Source organism: Prionailurus viverrinus, chromosome A1 (assembly GCF_022837055.1).
Source record: "Prionailurus viverrinus isolate Anna chromosome A1, UM_Priviv_1.0, whole genome shotgun sequence".
Taxonomy (NCBI): Eukaryota; Metazoa; Chordata; class Mammalia; order Carnivora; family Felidae; genus Prionailurus; species Prionailurus viverrinus.
Genome location: NC_062561.1, coordinates 209,821,526 through 209,842,998, shown reverse-complemented (window position 1 = coordinate 209,842,998; position 21,473 = coordinate 209,821,526). Strand labels below are relative to the sequence as shown.

The window sequence follows — 21,473 nt, the reverse complement described above, 5'->3', positions numbered from 1 at the left end:
GCAGGGTTATTTTGCAACAAAGCATCCAGCCTTGCCTCCTCACCCCCCAAAAAGGGTGTGGGAAGGGGGCAGTGAGGACTGCTGAATTCACTCTGGACTCTACTCCAAGAAGGCAATTTCCCTCACTGTCTTTCACTGTCTTGTATAGAAATAAAAGCCAAGGGAGATAAGAATTTTGACTTATTCTTAAACTTCCACAAGGCAAAAAACAAAACACTTTGTTTTTCTACTTCAGAAAGTGCATATACAGCATCTTATTTAATTTGATGCAAATCATTATAAGACACTTAAGGATGGAAGTGGAAAGATTTGTGGATTTCTGTGGTATTTTCATAAAGAATCCAAGGGTTATCACTAGTCACAATATAGTGAGAGGTTTCATTTGGGACGATTTATGTCAGAGGAAGAAGTGATGGTTAAATCACTGAGTCCAGCTCCTCTTTCCATGGCCCCAGCTACTCAGTGCCCTTGACCCTCACTCCCTCCTGCCAACTAACCAGCTAGTCAAAACAGGAAAGACACAGGAAAAGACTGGAAAAAGTTGGCTTCTGGGAGGGCCACCTTCTATCTATCTGTCAATATACCCGGGCTGAAGGTAGGACTACTCTTCCATATATAAAAAAGTTTGTTTTTCAAGCTACATAAGCAACTTCGACAAGTCTAATGTCTTTTGGTTTTCAATGATAACTTAAAAATTTTTGGTACACAAACTTCTGTGCAGTAATCTGGTCTTCAGTGTTTATGCTAAGTATTTTTCATTGATTTACATATATTTAAGGGGCAACTGGGTGGCTCAGTCGGTTGGGCATCTGACTTTGGCTCAGGTCATGATCTCACAGTTGGTGAGTTTGAGTCCCGCATCGGGCTCTGTGCTGACAGCTTGGAGCCTGGAGCCTGCTTTGGATTCTGTATCTTCCTCTCTCTCTCTCTCTCTGCCCCTCCCCCACTCTCTCTCTCTCTCCCTCTTTCTCTCAAAAATAAATAAACATTAAAAAAATTTAAATATATTTAATATTTTTTGTACATGTATTACCGAGTTAGAACTTGGCTTTGGAGTCAAACAAAGCGGAATTCAAATCCCCACTTTGTCACTTAATAAATTCATGTCCTTGAGCAAATCATTAACTTTTCAGAGATTCTGTTTTCTCCCTTATAAATGAAAATAAGAGTGCTATCTCCCACATATGACTGAAGGAAGATTTAAATCAGGCTATGTGTTCCTGGAACAGAGAAAACACACAATAATACATGCTAATTGTAGTTGTATTTGCTACTGGCTCATAGCCAATATCTTTAATAATCTATAACCACACCACTCCTCTCATATGTCATATAGCATATAGACTTCATGGGAGAAAAGGATCCTAAAGCAAAAGGCTGTGAGGGTATTGGTTTGAAAGTATATTTTTTACTGTCATAGGAACAGCCTAGTCATAGCCTATGAGAGAATGAGAAGCCTTATATCCACTTGGTACCACCAGTCCCTTAATTTCTGACTAGCCATGGACCCAGGGGACAGATAGTGGAACTAGGGTGCACAGATGCAGAGAATTAGGGCAGAAAGGGGGCTTTGGAGTGAGGTCCATACGTTCAGCCACGACCCCTTGTGTAGCTGCATGTAGGATGGCGGGGGTCAGAGTGGAAGGGAGAGGAAGATTGGAGACAGAAACCTTCAGGGAGGCTGGAGAAATGGCCCAGGTAAGGATTCAGAGGAAGTGGAAGAAGGGAGCAGATCTGAAAGGCATGTGGAGGTGGGTGGAAGGAAGTAGGTAAGAGGAAGTCAGCCTTGTTGCTGGAGTTGCTAACTCCAGGGACTGGGACAGAGGTACTGGGACGGAGGATTCAGTAGTAGAAGCTGGTTCTTGATAAGGTAATCTGCTTGTATTGGATGCCTTGATTTGATTTCTTTCATTCATTCACTTTTCCTTCATTCATTTATTCATTCATAAGAAAGCATTGCTTGAGTATTTGCTACCTGTCTGGTAAAACTATTCTAAGCTTTAGGTTTCCAGAGGACTAAGGACTTGCTCCTTCCCTCAAGTGGGTGGGGAGGAGGTGACAAATAAACAGACAATTACAATCTAAGGTGAGTGGTGCTAAGATTGAGGTACACCAAGGACGCCAGGGAAGCACAGAGGAGGGGGGCCTAACCAGACTGGAGGCTGGGGGTCAGAGAAATGAGGTAATGTCTCAGCTGAACTGAGTCATGAAGGATGAGCAGGGGTGAGCCAGGCAAGAGTGGAGAGAAGGGCATTTCATGTGGAGGGAGCAGCAGGTTCAAAGGCCCAGAGGCAAGGAATTGAATGGCATAAATTTGCGCCCTGCCAAGTTCTGAAGTATGCCTGGAATACAGAATGCAAGGAAGGGAAGAGGCATGAGATGATGCTGGAAGGATGAACAGGGGGACACACTAGGCTATTCTAAGGGGATTTTTAAATGGGAAGTGACAGGCTCAGATTTGACGTTTAGGAACATAACTGTAGCAGGTGGAGTCTACGCTGGTGATGGAGGCAGCGTGGGTGGCAGGGAGAATTGAACCCACTGTCAAAATTATGAGGACTTGCGCTTAAGTGGCCATGAGGATAGATCGAAATAGATTCCAGTGATGTGAAAGAGTCCTGGTGCCTGTATTGGTAACTGACTGAATGGTGGTTAGAGAGGAGGGGTGAACACAAAGGGGCAAGTGTCAAGAACTTGTGGTTTGGGTAATGAGGAGAGAGAGCACAAGAGGGGAGGCAGTTTCTTATTTGGTTTTCAGTAGCAGGAGGAGGAACGATTAGTTGAGCTTTGGTTATGTCGAACTTGAGTGGCTTGGTGTTGTTGGGTAGAGATGTCCTAGAGACAGTTACAAACCCATGTCTGGACATCAAGAGGCAGGTCAGAACTGAGAGGCAGATTTGGAAGATGTCAAGTGAAGGTGGTGCCAGAAGCTAAGGACGTAGTAGATGAGCTGCCCCAAGCAAGACTACAGAGTGAGAGGGCAAGATGGTGAGGGGTGAGTCCCTGAGAAGGACCAACACGTACGGGGCAAGCAGAGAGTAGGGAGTGGGTGGAGAATATTGAGAAGGAGCAATGAGAGAAGTAGAAGGAGACCAAGAAGGAGCCAAGAAGGCTTCCAAGGGAACCAAGAAATTTAAGAAGCAAGGATAAGCAACAGTATTGAAAGGTGCAAAAAGTCATGCATGGAGAGTCATTTCCATTGGGTTTACTACAGAGTTATGTAGTAACTTTGGTAAGAGCATCTCAATAGGTTTATAGTGTAGAGAGGCCTGGTGAGGAGTGAATCGGAGGAGAGAAAGTGGAGGTAACCCCTGCCCCTGTAGAGAGGAGGTGGGTATATGCGTGCTGACCATTTTTAAGGTGGGAGAGATGAACACAGTAAATAGAGAAGGACCAGGGAGGTAAGAGAGGGGATGGAGTTACAGAAGGTGGACAACGGATATAATTCAGAGCACAGGGGAGGAGCCAAGCCCTGGACCAGGGGTTCCTACACCAGGCTGCCCATTAGCCTGAGCTGAGGGCTTTAAACTGACCACCAGAGCCCAGCCTTCCATGGACTCTGATGTAGGTAGTCTGGAGTGGAGTCCAGGCACTGGTCATTTTTAGCGATTCTAACGTGCACTCAAAGTTAAGAACTACTGTAGTATGTCTTCGGTAACTATTTGTTGAATGCCTTAAAAGTTTTTTTGATCAGTGGGTGAATTCTCCTTAGCAACAGTGAAGAAGGTTTGGTCATCTGCAGAAGAGGTTACGAGGAAACACAAGGCAGGATCCCTGCTCTCAAGTCGCTGACAATCCCATAGGAGAAATAGTAGCACATGGTTTGTAGTAGAGGAAAGTACTAGATTAGTGGCAGAACAGTTGGTAGGGTAAGATCAGGTCGGGTGGTCAGGAGTAGTGGGGAAGATTTGGGTCTCAGAGAAGTGTTGGAGCCTAGCTACGCAGAGAAGAGCAAGGGCCCCACACACTCAAGTCAGCAGCCATTACCACCGTTTCTTGAGGACGGCTTCGGTACCAGCCACTTTACACACATTATCCCAAGTAGTATAGTTCTGCAGGATTGTTACATATCATCTCCATTTTATAGAGGAAGAAGCTGAGGCTCAGGGGATGTGACATCAAGGCCACGGCTAGGAATAAGTGGCAGGATCAGGATTCAAGCCCAGGACTCGTTGATTCCAAAGCCAGTGTCCTTTCCGCTACAGTATGCTGGGACCAGTGAGACCCAGACTCCCACTTACTGCGCAGCACTGTAGTCCCAGGGACATACTGCTTTTGCCAAAGCCTAAAGTGGAGTAAGTGTTCTTCAGCTGGGGCTTTCTGGTCAGGGCCATTTGTGTAGGTGAAGTTCATATACGCCCTTCATCAATGTGGGGTCCCTGGACCAGCAGCAGCATTTGGAGACTTCTTAGAAATGCACATTTTCAGGCCCCTTCCCAGAGGTACTGAGTCAGAAACCCTGGGGGGTGGGTGGGGGCCAGACCCAACGATTTAGCCTTCTTAGAGATTCTGATGCCCTTTAAAATTTGAGAACCAAACTTGGAGTCCCCACTTTAGTACAAATCAAGACGTCAGTTTGCTGTTGTGGCTAGTCTCTGAACATCTGTGTCGTGCAAGTGGAGAGAAAGAACTGGTGGGTTCGGACCCTCAAAAAGATTGTTACTTCGATTTTAGCAGCCCAGTACTCTGATCAAAGAACTCAACTGTTAAAAGTCATATCTGATAGGGAGAATGAGTCTTAGTTCTAGAACAGTGTATAGATTCCAGTAAAGGGTAATTCTCTAGTTGTGGGAAATATGTGATGGTGTTTTCCTTTCTGCAAATTTTAAAACTTGGCCAACCCTAGAGACGGCAAAAGGGTCTCTGTCCCCTGTAGTTTCACAGGGGCCTTGAGATGCAGCCCTCATGGAAATTGTCTGGTTTGCTCTACTAGGACTTCTGGTCATTGACACATTTCCCATTTGGTCATTGACAGGAGGAAGTGATCGGAGACTTGAAACCAGGCACTGAATATCGAGTGAGTGTAGCAGCTTACAGCCAGACTGGCAAAGGACGGCTTAGCTCTCCTCGGCACGTTACTACTTTGCCCCAAGGTAAAATGGGTTCAATTCATTAAGATTAGGAAAGCGATGGGTGCTATTCATTCCTTCCTTCCTTCAGTATGTATCAATGAGGACCTACTGTGTGCCAGGCACCATGCTGGGCTCTGGCGGTGAACAAAACTAGGCACAGCCTTTGCCCTCTCGGAACTCAATGAGGTGGGTGAAGATATTACCTAGTTAATGTGCAGTCACAGATTGTGGTAAATGCTGTAAGAACGTACAAATGGAGACCCCATGTAGGGGTGAGGTAAGAATTCTCTGGGGAGGTGACTGCTAAGTGAAGGTCTGACCAGTAAGTGGGAATCAGAAAGGGGAGGAAGGACAGTGGGAGAAGAGATTTACAGGCAAAGGGAACCCAACAAAGGCTCATTGATGTGGCACTGTGCTGGACAGTGGGAGACCAAGGTTACTCAATCATTATTGCTCACAAGCTCATTGTGGAGGGAGAGGCAAATGACAGGTGAGTAGATCCAGGGCATCTGAGGTCTGCGCAAAGGGCTCTGGAGCACTCAGGAGGGAGCATCTCCCCTACTCCAGGGATCAGGGAGGGTTTTAGAAAGATCCATATTTGGGGCCCGAACTTTGAAAACTACATAAGATCCTGCTAGCAAGAGAAGACAGCAAAAAATGTTTCTGGCATAAGCAATAGTGTAAACAAAGGCCGGGAGATGTGAAAGTCTAGATATGAAGAGTAATAGCAGTTACCTTGGGGTGATAGGATCATGGGTGACTCTTACATCTTTACCCATGAGGGTATTTCCCAAATGTCCTACCTTTAGGATGCATTCTGATGGTCAAGGCAAAACACACACACAACATACACATACACACACAGAAGAACTGAATGTAAGTGACAGCAATGCTCTGCATTCAATTTTCCTTGCAGGTATCAATTCCAACCTGCAAACAGAGATGAAAGGTTACCAGGAGGTGGGAGTGTGGTTGAGGGTTTTAAAGGGTACACACCATTGTGTGTCCCGGGGCCAGGAGGGACTAAAACTAAAACTAACATAATTTAGTTGGATTTTCAGCCAGGAGGCTGGGGGAAGAAGGGAAGACCAACTTTTAGTATCTCAAACCTTACATGGTGAATCCAGTTGTGATTATTTTTTGTGTTTGGTTTGGATTTTGAGGCTGTTCTGAACAGAGATCTTTAGGCAATGGGAAGCACAAGCTTTTTATATATTAAACATCCCCAGCAGCAAAGACCACCGCCAACTCTAGGTGTTTGCTGTCCCACCTAGATTCCTGCCTGCCTCCATCAGCACCCCAGCAGCCACATGTCACTGTGGTCTCTGATTCTGAGGTAGCCCTCTCTTGGAAACCTGGAAAGAGCGAAGGAAGCTCCCCAATTCAGTACTATTCTGTGGAATTCATCAGGTAAGTTTGTGTGTCACATTTAAAAGCCATATGTATCGACCTTGGGTATTCCAAGCGCGATAGGATGCTACATGGAGAGCCGTCTCTGCTGTCTGTGTCTTTAAGAGATGACAAAGGCTTGAGGACCTGCATTTTTACTCGGCCCTTGGGCCAGCTCCTGTCCCCACTCCTCTTTGGAGCCAGGTCATCTGGTAAACCCATCTGCACTCACCATACTCTGCCGCATTTCCCCTTCACAGTCAGGACTATCTTAAGCTCTAAAAACTCGCAAGGCATCATTTGCCAACAAGCCTGCCTGCATTTTCACTCTTGAAACCCGCCTCCCTGGCTTTGCAACATTACATCTGAAATAAATACCTGATGGTGATTTTTCTTGAGGGAGGGGGGAAAAACATCGATAAGTCATTGTTTCCTTCACATCCTGATTTGCTGTGGGGCCGGTTTCTTGGTTCAGTTTCAGTTTTTTTCTCTCGTCTGCCTCTCCAGTTCTTGTTATTCAGCTTTATCAGAGGGTACAAGAGTGACAAGAAATTCTTCCGAAAGCTTACAGATATAAAAACATGGATTCTCAATGCTGCTATGTAGTTTTAAGCAAAAATAAGTAAAACTAAACCAAACAAAAACAATGTGCACGTGCTCCCCCCACCCCCACACACACCAAGCAAAAAGAATTCCTAATCTAAGGTCCTTTCTCTGACTCCAGTAACAGCTGGAGTGTGAACTGAGCACCTGGCTGATGGAAACGTCTGCATAGTTAGTATTCTCTACATTAAAGGCGGGATTTGTCTAAAGCCTGCTGCTTCCTGATTCATAAAGGGACTAGTTCAGCACCTCATTTCTGAGGCTTTCTGACGCTGGGACAGATGATTCTGCCAAGATTTGATTAGCTCTGCTCTGTGGCTTGACTTCCTTGCCTATTCCTTGGTAGTGAAAAATAGATACTTGTTTCTTCAGAGAAGCGCTCTGCACGGAGTCCCTTTAATGCCTGAGGACAGAGCTGGTTTCAGGCAGGACTTATTGACTTGCAAGTGGCAGAAGCCTGGAAGAAGACGAGGCAGTTCTATGTTGACTCCTGTGACTCTAAAGTCCGGTGGAAAATCCAGATTCAGGGAAGATGTGATCTGTTCAGAGCAGCCATTTGTCTCCGTCCATCTCTGTGCTATGCTTTCCCCTGTATTGGCTTCATTTTCAAGAAGGTTTTTCTGATGTGGCAAGACGGCCACCAGGCACTGAAGACTTGCCACCCACTAGCGTAGCTCCCCACAGGAAAAGAGTGGTCATTTCTCAGTGGACCCACTCGAGTCTCAGTGTTCACCTTAGTTGGCCAGGGTTGGGTTCCTCTCCATTCTCTGAGCCAGTCACTGTGGCCAGGGAGGAGGCTACCCTAATTGGGCAAACATTTGTCATATTCTGAGCTCTGGAACTGGTGGGTCATTCGTACCTGAAGTACACGGGTGGAGAGAGTTCGGGAGGGTTGGCTCCTCAAAGGAAAATTGTGGTGCTATTAATGAAAGAGGGAAGAAGAGATCCTGAGAAAATTAGAGGAAGGAAACGACGCCCACTGCAAAGTTCCAGACTGATGCTCATCCTTGAGGATAATCGGCAAACCTGCTGCTGTTGAACAAATTTGGTAGGCAAAGCTGGGGTGTGCCTGGAATAGAAGAGATTCTAATGCTCATTCCGAGAGTAAACATGAAACACTGAAAGTCCTAAAACTTCGGCTTGCTCATCTGTAAAACTTGGGCTGAAACTTAACATTTCTGATGCACATTCATTCATTTGTGATGCATTTCTGTCTAGCACACCCAAAGCAAAATGTAGTACTTTGAAATTTGGGGAAATGCAATTTTTTTTTTTCCCGCGAGCCCAGCAGACTGTCTGTATAACCACCAGCAAAGATGATGGCTACCATTTATTTTTAATTGTGAGCTAAAACATGTATTTTTAAAACTTTTTTTAAGTCTGGCATATTGACAAAAGGTAGACATTGCAGCTTCTTAACTTGTGTGCACAACTGAAAGTGGACGATGAAAGTGACTCGCTGGGATTCGAACCAGAAGAACCGGAAGAGAGCCCTGCCTCCACTACCTGCCGGCCAGGAGGCCCTGCGCCGATCACTTCCAGCCCTGATACTTCAGTCCCTCTTGTAGTTTGGGCTCCCCCACAGGATAGCCTGGTACAAGGGCTAGAGTGTAAGTGGTTTATTTTATTTGGAAGCAGGAATGAGAAAGTGGAAAGGGTGAGACAGGGAAGGAGGATGAATAACTATGTCGCTGAAGTCATTTCTAGAGGTAGCAGGGGCTTCTATGGAGGTTTGATCCCACTGAGCACTCTTTGAAGTATGCAGAATCCCTCTCAAAGGACAGGAGCCATTTACCCACTGGCTTCCATTCTCCTCTGTTGATTGAGGGTTTCCTTCAGGGGCATAACTTCCCATATTTCTAGGCTCTGCCAGCATGTAGATTAAGGACAAGGATCTCGGGATAGAAGAAGGTGTGATATGAGCACAGCAGGTGATTGAGGTTGAATCCTGGTCTGTAAGGCAAATCTGAGCTCACATGAAACTTTCCACCCCCAGCTGCTGCTGCAACCAGAAGTGGGACAAAGGGAGGTGACTTGGAGCCCCCAGACGTTGACTGCCAGTCCTTATCTGCACTTAGATGGGTGAAAACCTTCCAGCCTTACAGTGGGTGGTCAGGAGGATCAACTGAAATCACATATGAGAGGGAACTTTGTAGATATTAAAACCTACAAAAGTGTAAGATATATATGGGTGTTATGTACCTACGTGTAATAATTATACTTCGTCACCAACAAAAATGCATTTTAACATTGAAAACAAGTCTCTAACGTTTGAGGGCTCAGGTCCCCAATTTGTATGTACACACATTTAAAAATTATATACCATTCTAACAACTCTTAATTATTTATTATTTTTTTTTAATTTTTTTTTTTAACGTTTATTTATTTTTGGGACAGAGAGAGACAGAGCATGAACGGGGGAGGGGCAGAGAGAGAGGGAGACACAGAATCGGAAACAGGCTCCAGGCTCTGAGCCATCAGCCCAGAGCCCGACGCGGGGCTCGAACTCACGGACCGTGAGATCGTGACCTGGCTGAAGTCGGACGCTTAACCGACTGCGCCACCCAGGCGCCCCTCAACTCTTAATTTTTTAAAAAAAATCTATTTGTCTTGACCAGTATAACTTTACCACGTTGTCTGAAAAGCTAACTTTGAATTTAAAACTCTTGGACATCTTGGCGTTTCAAATGGAACATGGCAGAATGGGGAAAGCTGACCCCTATTCCCAGCCCCTATACTAGGAATTCTGCCTCTCTGTTTTCTTCCCGAATATGTAGCTTTGGTCAAATGATTGTATCTCAGAACCTCCACTTCCTCGTATGTGATACCAAGCTGATGTAATTCTCATTGGAAAATTGTTGGTTACTGTCTTCATAAAGTGTTTCGCAGATATTGAGTATCTGTTAGTTTCCTCCCCTCCACACTACTGCTTCTTTGTGACAAAGAAAGAAGTTGAGACTCAGTTGCTTAAGCTGCTTTGCCAAGGTAAAATGACTGGTTGGGAACAGAGTCAAAATTGGAAGTCTCCTGACTTCCAGCTCAGTACTCTTGTGAAGCCCTATATCCCTTTCATGTCTGTGATCCACCTTCAGAAATGGAAGCATAGGGGCGCCTGGGCGGCTCAGTCGGTTGAGCGTCCGACTTCGGCTCAGGTCATGATCTCACAGCTCGTGAGTTTGAGCCCCACGTTGGGCGGGCTCTGTGCTGACAGCGCAGAGCCTGGAGCCTGCTTCTGCTTCTATGTCTCCCTCTCTCTCTGCCCCTAACCACTCGCATTCTGTCTCTCTCTCTCTCAAAAAAATAAATAAACATTAAAAACTAAAAAATAAAAAAAAAAGAAATGGAAGCGTAGACTCAGCCCGCCCAGAGCCCTGCTGGTAAGGATACACGAAGCCTCATCTTAGGCTGCTGTTTGCTGTTGTTCTAGAAAGAAAGCTTTCACAGCTTCTCGTGGTATTTAATGTTTGGCTGCAGAAAAAATCCCCATATCCACTTGTAAACGTCTCAGAGTCTATCCCATTACGCGTGAGTGCTCAAGGATCCGTTTAGAGAGAGCTTTTCTGAGGGCTAAATCAGAAACTGCAATTAGCATGAGAAGCTTCTGGGAGTCTTTAGTCATTATTCTATTTTCCCCAGAAAGGTCTGCTTCATTTTAATATTAAATTCTTTTTTGCCCAGATACCTCCTGTGTACAGAAACACCTGTGACAGGTCTTTAGTTTCTTGTTATATCCAAGAGGGAGGCCTTTGGCAAGCCAACACTAGGAAATTGTAGAAATCAGTTCACCGCCAGAAATCAGTTCACCTCAAGATTTCAACCACCTTAATGTGAAATTCTCTTCCCAGTCCTGTCCCTGGAAGAACAGCTTCTCTTCCATCTCTCTGCCTTGGTAGGCACATCAGTTGGTCTTCTTAGTCGATGAGGATGATGATATTAAAGGCTTTGTTAAGAAATAATAGCCTAGGGGCCCCTGGGTGGCTCAGTCCGTTGAGTGTCTGCCTTCAGCTCAGGTCATGATCTTGCGGTTCGAGAGTTCAAGCCCCGTGTTGGGCTCTGTGCTGACAGCTCAGAGCCTGGAGCCTGCTTTGGATTCTGTCTCCCTCTCTCTCTCTCCCCCTTCCCTGCTCACACTCTGTCTCTCTCTCTCTCTCTCTCTCTCTCTCTCTCTCTCAAGGATAAATAAACATTAAAAAATTTTTAAAAAGAAGTAGTCTAAAAACCTTTTTAAAAACGATTTAACTGGCTGATAAAAGCTTAACCTGAGGAATTACACTAGACCAGAGTCTGGGGGTACTGACTGCTTACTTGCTGGTTTGGGTGATATTTCAGGTAGACATTGTATATTTATGATGCTGTCTTGAGTCATGGGCTTAGGACCAAGCAAAATTTTGTTTCTCATCCCGCTTCTACCTCCTTAAAATGAAAGACATCCTTAGGGTGACCACCCTGAAGGGGTGCTCTCAGTGTCTTAGTCTCTGGTTCAGGCAAGATGAAGCTTTTCGTTGAGAGTAATCTGATCTCCCCCAGAGTTGGCCTGGGGGCTATTTATTTGCTTCCTCACTAACAGTAGATTTTTTATTTTAGTGTAGAAAAAAATGTGAAGAGGCCGATTCTAAGTAAGCCTAGGCTGTCACATATTTTGCAATGTCTTTCAAACGTTTACCTGCTTTTTTAAAACAGAAAAGCCATGCATTTGAGGTGAAGGAGAAGTTTTTTTTTTCTAAAGTGATACTGAAAATTTCTTTGGAGGCAGCAGTCCTTACTGTTTATTAAAATAAGAACCAAGCATAAATATAGCTACCTATGTTTTGAAATATTTTAGCTATAAATATCTGAGCAATTTTCCTCCTGCCTAAGAATTTCCCCAGGGTAAGTGCCTTTCTCATAAGCAAAAAATATATACTGTGGTGGCAATGAAAACTAAAGGCCTAGAAAAATATTCCCTATCTCTGATGTTCCATTTGGGGTGCCATGACCCACATACGCTATCTATCAGATTGGTTACAGGTGAAAAACAGTTTTCATTTAACTTAAGTATAGTTTTTCTACAAGTGTGACCTGATGGGCTAAAATTGCTTGAGTTTTGCATTGACAGTTGCTGGGAAGGGTAGATTAAAGCTTTCAGTGGCTGTTTTCTTTTTGAGTTTTAATTTTAATTCCAGTATAGTTACCATGCAGTGTTATATTAGGTGTAGGTATACGATATAGAAGTTCAACATTTCCACACAGTACCTAGTGCTCATGATGACAAGTGCACTCCTTAATCCCCATCACCTATTTCACCCATCCCCCCCATTCCCCTCCCCTCTGGTAACCCTCAGTTTGTTCTCTAGAGTTAAGAGTCTGTTTCTTGGTTTGCCTCTCTCTCTCTCTCTCTCTCTTTTCTCCCCTTGCTTGTTTGTTTTGTTTCTTAAATTCCACATATAAATGATAGTGGCTGTTTTTAATTTAAAAAAAAAGTCCACACTGGCTTATTGGGGGTACATGTGAAAGTTCAAACTATTTCTGTGTATGTATTAAGGACGCTGGTCAAGAACTGTTGATCTCAATCTCAGCCCAAGACAGTTATCCTAATAAATGAGAAAAAGCAATGCTTGCCCTCTTTTCCCTTTCACACCTTTCTGCTCAAATACTTCCCTGGTCTCTTGCAGATGCCTTCCATAATAAGACTTGCAAAATTCATCGTCACACAGGGCTGCTTCTAAGCCGATTGCAATGCCTACCTATTGGTTTCGCGTGAGAATCTGAAGGTCATACACACTTGGGTGGGTTTTTTAAATTATTGTACAAAGTGATATTTTTGTCAAAGCCATCTGTCTTTCCATCCTATCAAAAACTCTTCCTTAGTCTGCAAGTAACAAATGAATTTAATTAGTTTGCTCGCAGGAAGTTACCTTGTCAAGGCTGTTACTAAAATAAAGATGAAATCTGGGATTCAGAATAGAAGCTCAATGGATTATGGATTTTCCTTGAATAGTTTTAAGGGATGATGTGATTTGACTCATGGTGAAGGTCACGGCCTATGAAGGTTAAAGTTTCTCATTCAGAATTGAGACTTTAGAGAACAAACGGAGGGGAGGTGGGTGGGGAAGATGGGTGAAAATGGTGACAGGGATTAAGGAGTGCACTTGTTGTGATGAGTACCTGGTGTTGTGTAGAAGTGTTGAATCACTGTATTGGACACCTGAAGCTGATTTAACACTGTATGGTAACTATACTGGAATTAAAATAAAAATTAAAAAAAAAAATTTAACATTTATTCATTTTTGAGAGAGAGACAGACAGACAGAACGTGAGTGGAGGAGGGGCAAAGAGCAAAGGAGACAGAATCTGAAGCAGGCTCCAGGCTCTGAGCTGTCAGCACAGATCCTGACATGGGGCTTGAACTCATGATCTGTGAGATCATGACCTGAGCTGAAGTTGGTCATTTAACCAACTGAGCCGCCCGGGAGCCCCTAAAATAAAAACTTAATAAAAAAAAAAGAATTGAGACTTCTAGTCTGATGCTTGGTTTCATCTTTCAAGTTAGAGTTTGTTCAAATGTAGAATCAGAAGACATAGCCCAGAGCTGGCCTCTCTAATCCTGGGCATGAGTTGCTCAGTTCTAATTCTTAGCTTCCTTGTGTATAAATAAGGCTGGACCATCTGCGCTCTAGAACCCAGTCACCCTGGTTTGCTGTCCTCGTGACAAAGGTGAGGCAGTACAAACTGGAAGTTTAATGCATAGGCTTTGGGGGTTAGCTCCCTGGTCCAACCCTTCCCTCCACCACTTTTAAGCTGTGTCATTTTAGGTAGATTATTTAACTTATCTTTGTCTCAGACAGAGGAATAAGGATAACAATCTATTTACCTCATGGAGTTGTTTACATGAGTTGATGCACATGAAATGTACAGAACAGCTCCTGGCTCCCAAATGTGCTCAGTCAATGGGAGGAAACATCGCTATGGTGACTTTGGGGATAGATCTCTTCTGCTCTTGTACAGAGCCATGTTCTTTCCTGGCTAGAAGTCTTTATGTTTGCTGTTCTCAGCCAGGATAGTTCTTCTACCTCTTTGCCTAGCTATCTCTTGTTCAGCCTTCAGGACCCCTGTTTAAATACCACCTTGTCCAGGAAGCCTTCCTTGAAACCCTGCCCCCTCCCCAGACTAGGTTAGATACACCTGTAACATTTGCTTGCAACACTCAACACACTTGTAGTTAATTACTTGTTCAAGGTCTTCCTCACCAGGACATGAGGGCAACATCTTGACGTGTTCCCCTTTGTAGAATTTAACACCTAGCATGGGGTAAACATACCATATGTCAAATAGGTGCTGATGAACATTTGGACATGACAGTCACAGGATTGAACCTAGAGAATGCCAAAACTAGCTGGAACCTCGTATGAGCTCCTCAACCTCTCTGAGCCTTATTTCCCTCCACCGTAAAGTAAGGATGACCATAACGGCTACCTCAGGAGGCTTGTGAATATGAAAAGCTGTGTGTACCATACTTAGAGAAGTGGCTTGCTGAAGATTTTTCGTGTGTTGGAAATGGAAATGTGTTGGCACATGAGCCACAGGGGTTCAATGAACCCTTTACCACTAATCTCAGAGGCCAGTAACCAACGATCGACCTTACCAACTGCAGAAGTGTAAGCCAGGCAAAACCCACCTGGGATCTTCACACATGTCTGCCTTCTTTTTCCCCCCAACCCCAAGTTATTCATTGCTTTTGTTTGCTTATCATAAGAGGAATACCAGTAGATGGCAAAGCTTATACCTCATGTATAAGACTAACTGGAAGTTCCCATTGTTATTTTATTTCATGTTGAATGATAACCTGTGTTTTGGAGCTCTTCATAAGATGGAAGTGAATTGCCAACTTTTTGTGTAGCTTTTTACTAGAATTTATAGCAATAATTAGGCAAATGACTACAATATTTAACAGTGATGTAGTCCTTGTGTTGGTTTTCTTGGCCCCAAAAGTATAAAGCTTAAAATATTTAAAGAATTGTTCCTACGCAGTTGATTAATTTGGGGAAGAATGGGGAAAAAAGCAAAAAAAAAAAAAACAAACTTCCTTTCTTTTCAAGCAAGTATTTAGGAAGTTGTGCTGTTTAAGTATAAGCCTTCCTTACCACCACCACCAGAATCAGAAAGAAGCAAGAATGGGCTTGCTTTGATGTCAGCTGAGATTTCATATTAACAAGTGGTGCTTCACAAAAAATTCCTTTTTCTTATCTTTAGTTTCTAAATAAAAAATCTTAGAACCACCTTCTAGGCTGATGCCTGATCTCAGACATTCTGGTAGCCAGCAAGTTCCTCCACTTAGGGTCAAATGGAAGGGTGGTTCTAAATGTTTTTGCAGAAGTCTGACTTAGAGTTCTACAAATTGATCCCATAAAGATTCCATCCCTCCTACCATGAGCTATCCTGATGTAATCCCTGGTCAGATTGATGTGAGCTCACATAAATTGAATTCTGGTGTAACAGCATTGGGAGACATTTGTAAACTATAAATGGAAGCATGCTCTCCAGTTGCCCTGCCTGGGACAAATTGCCAGCTGAGTTTATCATTATCCCCATTGTATCTATCTGTTTGTCATTTGGTTGAGTTGAACCAATTCATAAATAAAGAAAGAGGCTGAAAGCTGAAGGTCAGATAATACATTTTTTTTTTAAACTATGACTACTTAGTAGTTTAGGATTTTCCTCTGCAATTCATTCTAGTGTAGAGCAAATCCTGCATAAAACTAGTCTGTAAAATGGACAGAGAATCAGAAGCTCTTCTGAGTGTGAGGTTTTCTCTTACCCCTGGATAATCTATGGGATCATGTCTCTTCTCTTGGAGTAGGATGCTTAACCTGTAGCCTATAGATCCCCAAGGGGTCCATAGATAGATAGAATTCAGGGGGGTCCCTGGATCTTTTTTTTTTTTTTTTTAATTATTTTTTTTTTAACGTTTATTTTTGAGACAGAGAGAGACAGAGCATGAACGGGGGAGGGTCAGAGAGAGGGAGACACAGAATCTGAAACAGGCTCCAGGCTCTGAGCTGTCAGCACAGAGCCCGACGCGGGGCTCGAACTCACGGACCGCGAGATCGTGACCTGAGCCGAAGTCGGACGCTTAACCGACCGAGCCACCCAGGCGCCCCAGGGGTCCCTGGATCTTGGTTGGACAAAAATTACATTCTTAGTTTTATCAACTGAAATTTAATGTCCTTCAAATAGGAATGTAGTCAACAAACTACAGTGGTATTAGCAATTCCCGTGGCTTTGCCACTAATAGAATCACAGGTATGTTATTTTGTCCCTTTACAACTGTTGTACATATCTCATAATACCAGTAATGTTTATCACTACTTTGAAATAATTATAGTTATTTAATCCATCACTAGGCATCATTATTTAATATACTAATAAAGAAGTACATATATTATCATAATCGTAATTTTTTTATTGTTTAGATCATTGTTTTCAGTATAACTGGTGTCTTTTTGCAATCCTAAGGATTTTTTATTTGATGCATTTAAAAAAATTTTGAGAAGGGTTCATAGATCTTCCTCAGACTGTTGAAGTGGTACAAAGTTAGAGACTGTTGTCTCAGATCAGAGGTTGGCAAAGTTCTTTTTTCACAGGGTCAGTTAGTAAATATTTTGTGCTTTCCCACCTATATGGCCTCTGTCTCAACTACACAATTCTGCCATTGGAGCAAGAAAGCAGTCATGGACAGTAACTAAACAAATGATCATGGTTGGGTCCCAATAAAACTTTATTTTTTAAAAATTTTTTATATATTTTTTTATTCTGATACTAACCAATTGTCAGTTAAGGACAATTGGCCTTTTATTTATTTATTTTTTTTAATATGAAATTTATTGTCAAATTGGTTTCCGTACAACACCCAGTGCTCATCCCAACAGGTGCCCTCCCACACCCCCAATAAAACTTTATTCACAATACCTTGGAGCCGGCTAAAGTTTTCCAACCCCTGATTTAGGACATCTTGTTATTCTTAAGGTCAAATTTTGAAGGTATTTCAATTCAGCTTAGCCAGTCTTTATCAGATACTTACTACGTGCATATGTTCATCCAAACATGTATGGATTGAATATCTTCTATGTGCAAAGTGTGCACAAGAGATTTAGGGGTCAAACAGCAACTGCCCCTGCTTGGACAATCCAGTGGGGAAGGCAGAGGAGACCATAGTCCAAGTGGTGAGTGTTGCAGGCAGGAGTGGGGCCCAGGGGCCCAGAGGAATACCAGCTTGACATCTAACTCAGTTTTGAAGGAGTCTGGGAAGGCTTCTTACAGGAGCAAAGAAGGACACATCTGTGATAACCAGGCAAAGAGGAGGGAAGACACAGCATGAAAAGAGTCAGGCTAGAAGAAGCTACTTGAGTGATGGCTTGGAGGCAAGAAGATGTTCCTGGAATTGCTTAGAAAATCGGAAGCTTTATGAAGCAAGAGATAAGGCTAGATGGGTAAGAGCAAGAAATGGTCAGAGCAAAACAGGCATAATAACAGAGCTCATGTTTGTCCCGAAGGGAATAGGGAGCAATGGAGAGTGTTAAGCAGGAAAGGAACATATAGTCTGTCCCTTCAGATCTTTTGAAGGATCATGAAGACATTCCAAGGAACACAGAGATGAGTAAGGCAATCAGCATGCTTAATGAGCACATAGCCTGGCAGGAAAGAAAGAAATATAAAATAACATTAGAGGGTGGTATAATCGAAACAAAACAGACGAACGTAGGGGAAGGGAAGGAAAAATAAGATAAAAACAGAGAGAGGTATACCATAAGAGATGCTTAACAATAGGGAACAAACTGAGTGTTGCTGGGGGGAAGGTGGGCAGGGGAGGGATGGGCTAAATGTGTGATGGGCATTAAAGAGGGCACTTGTTGTGATGAGCACTGGGTGTTATATGTAAGTGATGAATCACTAAATTCTACTCCTGAAACCAATACTACACTATATGTTAACTAACTTGAATTTAGATAAAAACTCGGAAGAAAAAAAAAAGAAATGGGTAAATTGTGATAAAAAATTTTAATGGTATGAATGATACTGTCTTCTCTATTATTAAAGAAAAACATTAATGGGGTGCCTGGGTGGCTTAGTCAGTTGAGTGTCGGACTCTTGATTTTGGCTCAGATTATGATCCCCAGGTCATGAGATTGAGCCCGGCATCCGGTCCACACTGAGCATGAAGTCTGCTTGAGATACTCTCTCCCTTTCTCTCCCTCTGCCCCTCTCCCACTTATGCATGCGCTCTCTTTCTCACAGATAAGTAGATCAATAAATCATTAAACTCATGAAAAAATGAGAAATGAAAAAAAAAGAAGTTAATATAATTGGTGTAATATTAGCACTAGATTTAAGGCGTGGGAGAATCTTGAGGAGAGTTCTGTTTCTGAGGTGAAGCTGAGAAGGAATAATATGAAGAAAAATATTTAGGAAGGGAGCCTCCAAGTAATCCAAGGTTCTCCCCAAAACATTATCTGATGTTGAGGGAAGGAGGCCACACATGTCTCTCGTTTGCTATAATTAGGCTTTCGGTCCACTCCCTCTCAGACCAGTAGAGTGGCCTCTACTGTCAAGGCCATTCTGGATGTTCTGCTGAATCCCCTGGAGGACTATTTTCTGCACCAACAAATTCCATTCTCAGAAATGTTTCCCTAGCAGAATTTAACCGTTCTTACCCCAGTTTCCTAGTTAAGGTCTGAAGCACACATGAGTGGCCCTCCTCAGCCCAGCCCCAACTTTCTAGAAGAGAAAGGGTTCTCAAACTGTGAGTAGTTACTCATTAGAAGGTAGTGGGAGCAGCTGAGGTGTCCCGAACAAGAGTTTTTCAAAAGTGAAATAGAACAGAAGAGAGACTATCAGAAGGTATCACACAGAGTAAAACTAGGAATTATTTTATGAAATGTTTGCTTCAGTGTTGTGTTTTGGCATACGTGTGGCGTGTAGAGGGTCACACTGTCCAATGTAGGTCTTCCTGGGGGTCATTCAAAGATTTTGTAGAGCTCGACATATCTAGAGCATTATTTGGAGTTTAATAGGCTTTGTTTGCCACCTGTGGGACATTTTATTAAACTATAAGCCATAGATTTCTTTCCACGACTGACAAAATCTGCTTTCTTTAATCATAGAATTTTAGAGTTGAAAGCTCCATCCAAAGTATTCGAGGGAAAAAAAAAAAACCTTTTTGTCCAGTGTTTTTCAAATTATGGGTCACCACACTTCAGTGGGTGGTAAGATTGATTTAGTGGATTCTTACCAGTATAAAAAAAAAAAAGGAAAATAAGAGATAGAAAAGAAAATAGCAAAATGAATAAAGTAAGGATAAATATTTTCCTTGAAACTTCTCTTCAGTTTTGTGCTCATGTGCATACATACATATAGGTATAAGTGCATTACATTACTATGCATAAATGTATTTGTTACCGTGACCCTACGTCAGAGTTAGTGAACAAAGTCCAACCTCCTGTTCAGAAAGGCACTTGTTACATCCCTGACTGATGGCCATGCAACGTCTGCTTCAACATAGCCATTGATGCAGAGTTCAATTTTTCTGAGGCATCTGGCTTCATTGTCCACCATTCCTAAGCCATTAAGGGTTTTCCTTGTAATGTCCTGCCATTGACCTCCCTGTCAGGAACCACTGGTTCTCCTAGTCCAATATGGACAACATGGAGGCAACTTTACCTTCTTCCTTTGACAACAGTCTGTCTCTCACCTAAAGACACTGTCCTATGCTCTTTCAAGCCAAGTGGTAGCAGCCCTTTGAACTCTGCCTCAGGAGGAGATGAGTCCAGAGCACCTTCTGCTGAGCGATCGGCCTAGAAAACCACATCTCCCCAGGATATGGGTGCTGAGCTGGTGAACAGCACATTGTCCAGAGAATTCATATTGAGTTTGTGACCAATTTTTATTTTTTTTATTTATTTAAAAAAAAAATTTTTTTTTAACGTTTATTTATTTTTGAGACAGAGAGAGACAGAGCATGAACGGGGGAGGGGCAGAGAGAGAGGGAGACACAGAATCAGAAACAGGCTCCAGACTCTGAGCCATCAGCCCAGAGCCCGACGCGGGGCTCGAACTCACCGACCGCGAGATCGTGACCCGGGCTGAAGTCGGACGCTTAACCAACTGAGCCACCCGGGCGCCCCATGTGATCAATTTTTAAAGCCCAGTTTTATGCCCTCTGCCTTCCCCATAGATTTTTGCCATCCCAGGTTTTCTCTATCTTTATATCTGTGCCGCTGGCTTTTTAAGAAGACCTAACATAAGATTTTACATTTATCATTTGAGTTGGCTTTGCCTTATGTTTCTGTATGTGGGGATCATTTTGATATTTTATTCTGTCATGCATCTTATTTTGTAAGGCCACTTCGCAGGCAACTATTTGCATTTCCTAAAATTCTTCTGATTATTTTAGATTTTCTTCTCACTTTTATTGAGGTGTGATTGGCAAATAAAAATTGTATATATTTAGATTGTACCGTGTGATTTTGCGAAGGTATACAATGTGACGATTTAATATGTATATACATTTGTGTAATAATGGCCACAATCAGGTTAATTAACACATCTGTTACTCCATATAGTTACCTTTGTGTGTGTGGGGTGAGAACAGTTAAGATTTCCTCTCTCGGCAAATTTCAAGAATACAATACAGTATTATTGACTATAATCACCACACTGTTCTGTAAGATTCCCAGAACCTTTTCATCTTAAAGCTGACAGTTTGTATTCTTTAACCAACCTCTTGTATTTCCCACACCTCCAGACCTTAGCAACCAACGTTCACCTCTCTGGTTCTTTGAGTTCCACTTTTTTAGATTCCATATATAAAAGTGAGATCATACAATATTTGTCTTTCTCCTTCTGCCTGATTTCATTTAACATAATGTTCTCGTTTCATCTGTGCTCCTGCAAATGGCAGAATTTTCTTCTCATGGCTGAATAATACTTCATTATATATAACTAAATATACACACACACACACACGCGCGCGCGCGCACGCACACACACACACACACACACACCACATCAAAGGCAATAATGTTTTAGTGGTTCAGCTTTATCAAGTCTTTCAAAAACATTCAAAAATAGTTGTTGCTCTATATTTTACTCCTATTTCACAAGTTTATATATTACATTAAATAACATAATTACAATAACAAACACAAAAGTTATCAATAGGTTTTGGAATAAACACAACTGACTCTTGACAAGCCAATAGCTGACTTAGTGGGAACAAATGAAGATCATGGTTAATTTGACAGGTTGGTTAGTAGAGGTTGATAAGGAAAGCTTTGACTATGTATGATCTGCACAAAAGTGCCATATATTCATTCACTTACTTTTGGCTCGTGTTTTTATATGTCATACCCATTTTTTGTATAGATTGATTGATCA

The 21,473-nt window shown here is 42.7% G+C and overlaps 1 protein-coding gene across 1 annotated transcript in view; it reads left to right on the top strand.

Annotated features, from left to right (window-relative positions):
• EGFLAM (EGF like, fibronectin type III and laminin G domains) overlaps positions 1 to 21,473 on the top strand; it is a 180,707-nt gene that overhangs the window by 69,908 nt on the left and 89,326 nt on the right. Inside the window, exons 5-6 of the mRNA XM_047868677.1 lie at positions 4,976 to 5,093; positions 6,347 to 6,482. Coding sequence (XP_047724633.1) covers positions 4,976 to 5,093; positions 6,347 to 6,482 — 254 coding nt within the window. The remainder of the gene's footprint in view (positions 1 to 4,975; positions 5,094 to 6,346; positions 6,483 to 21,473) is intronic.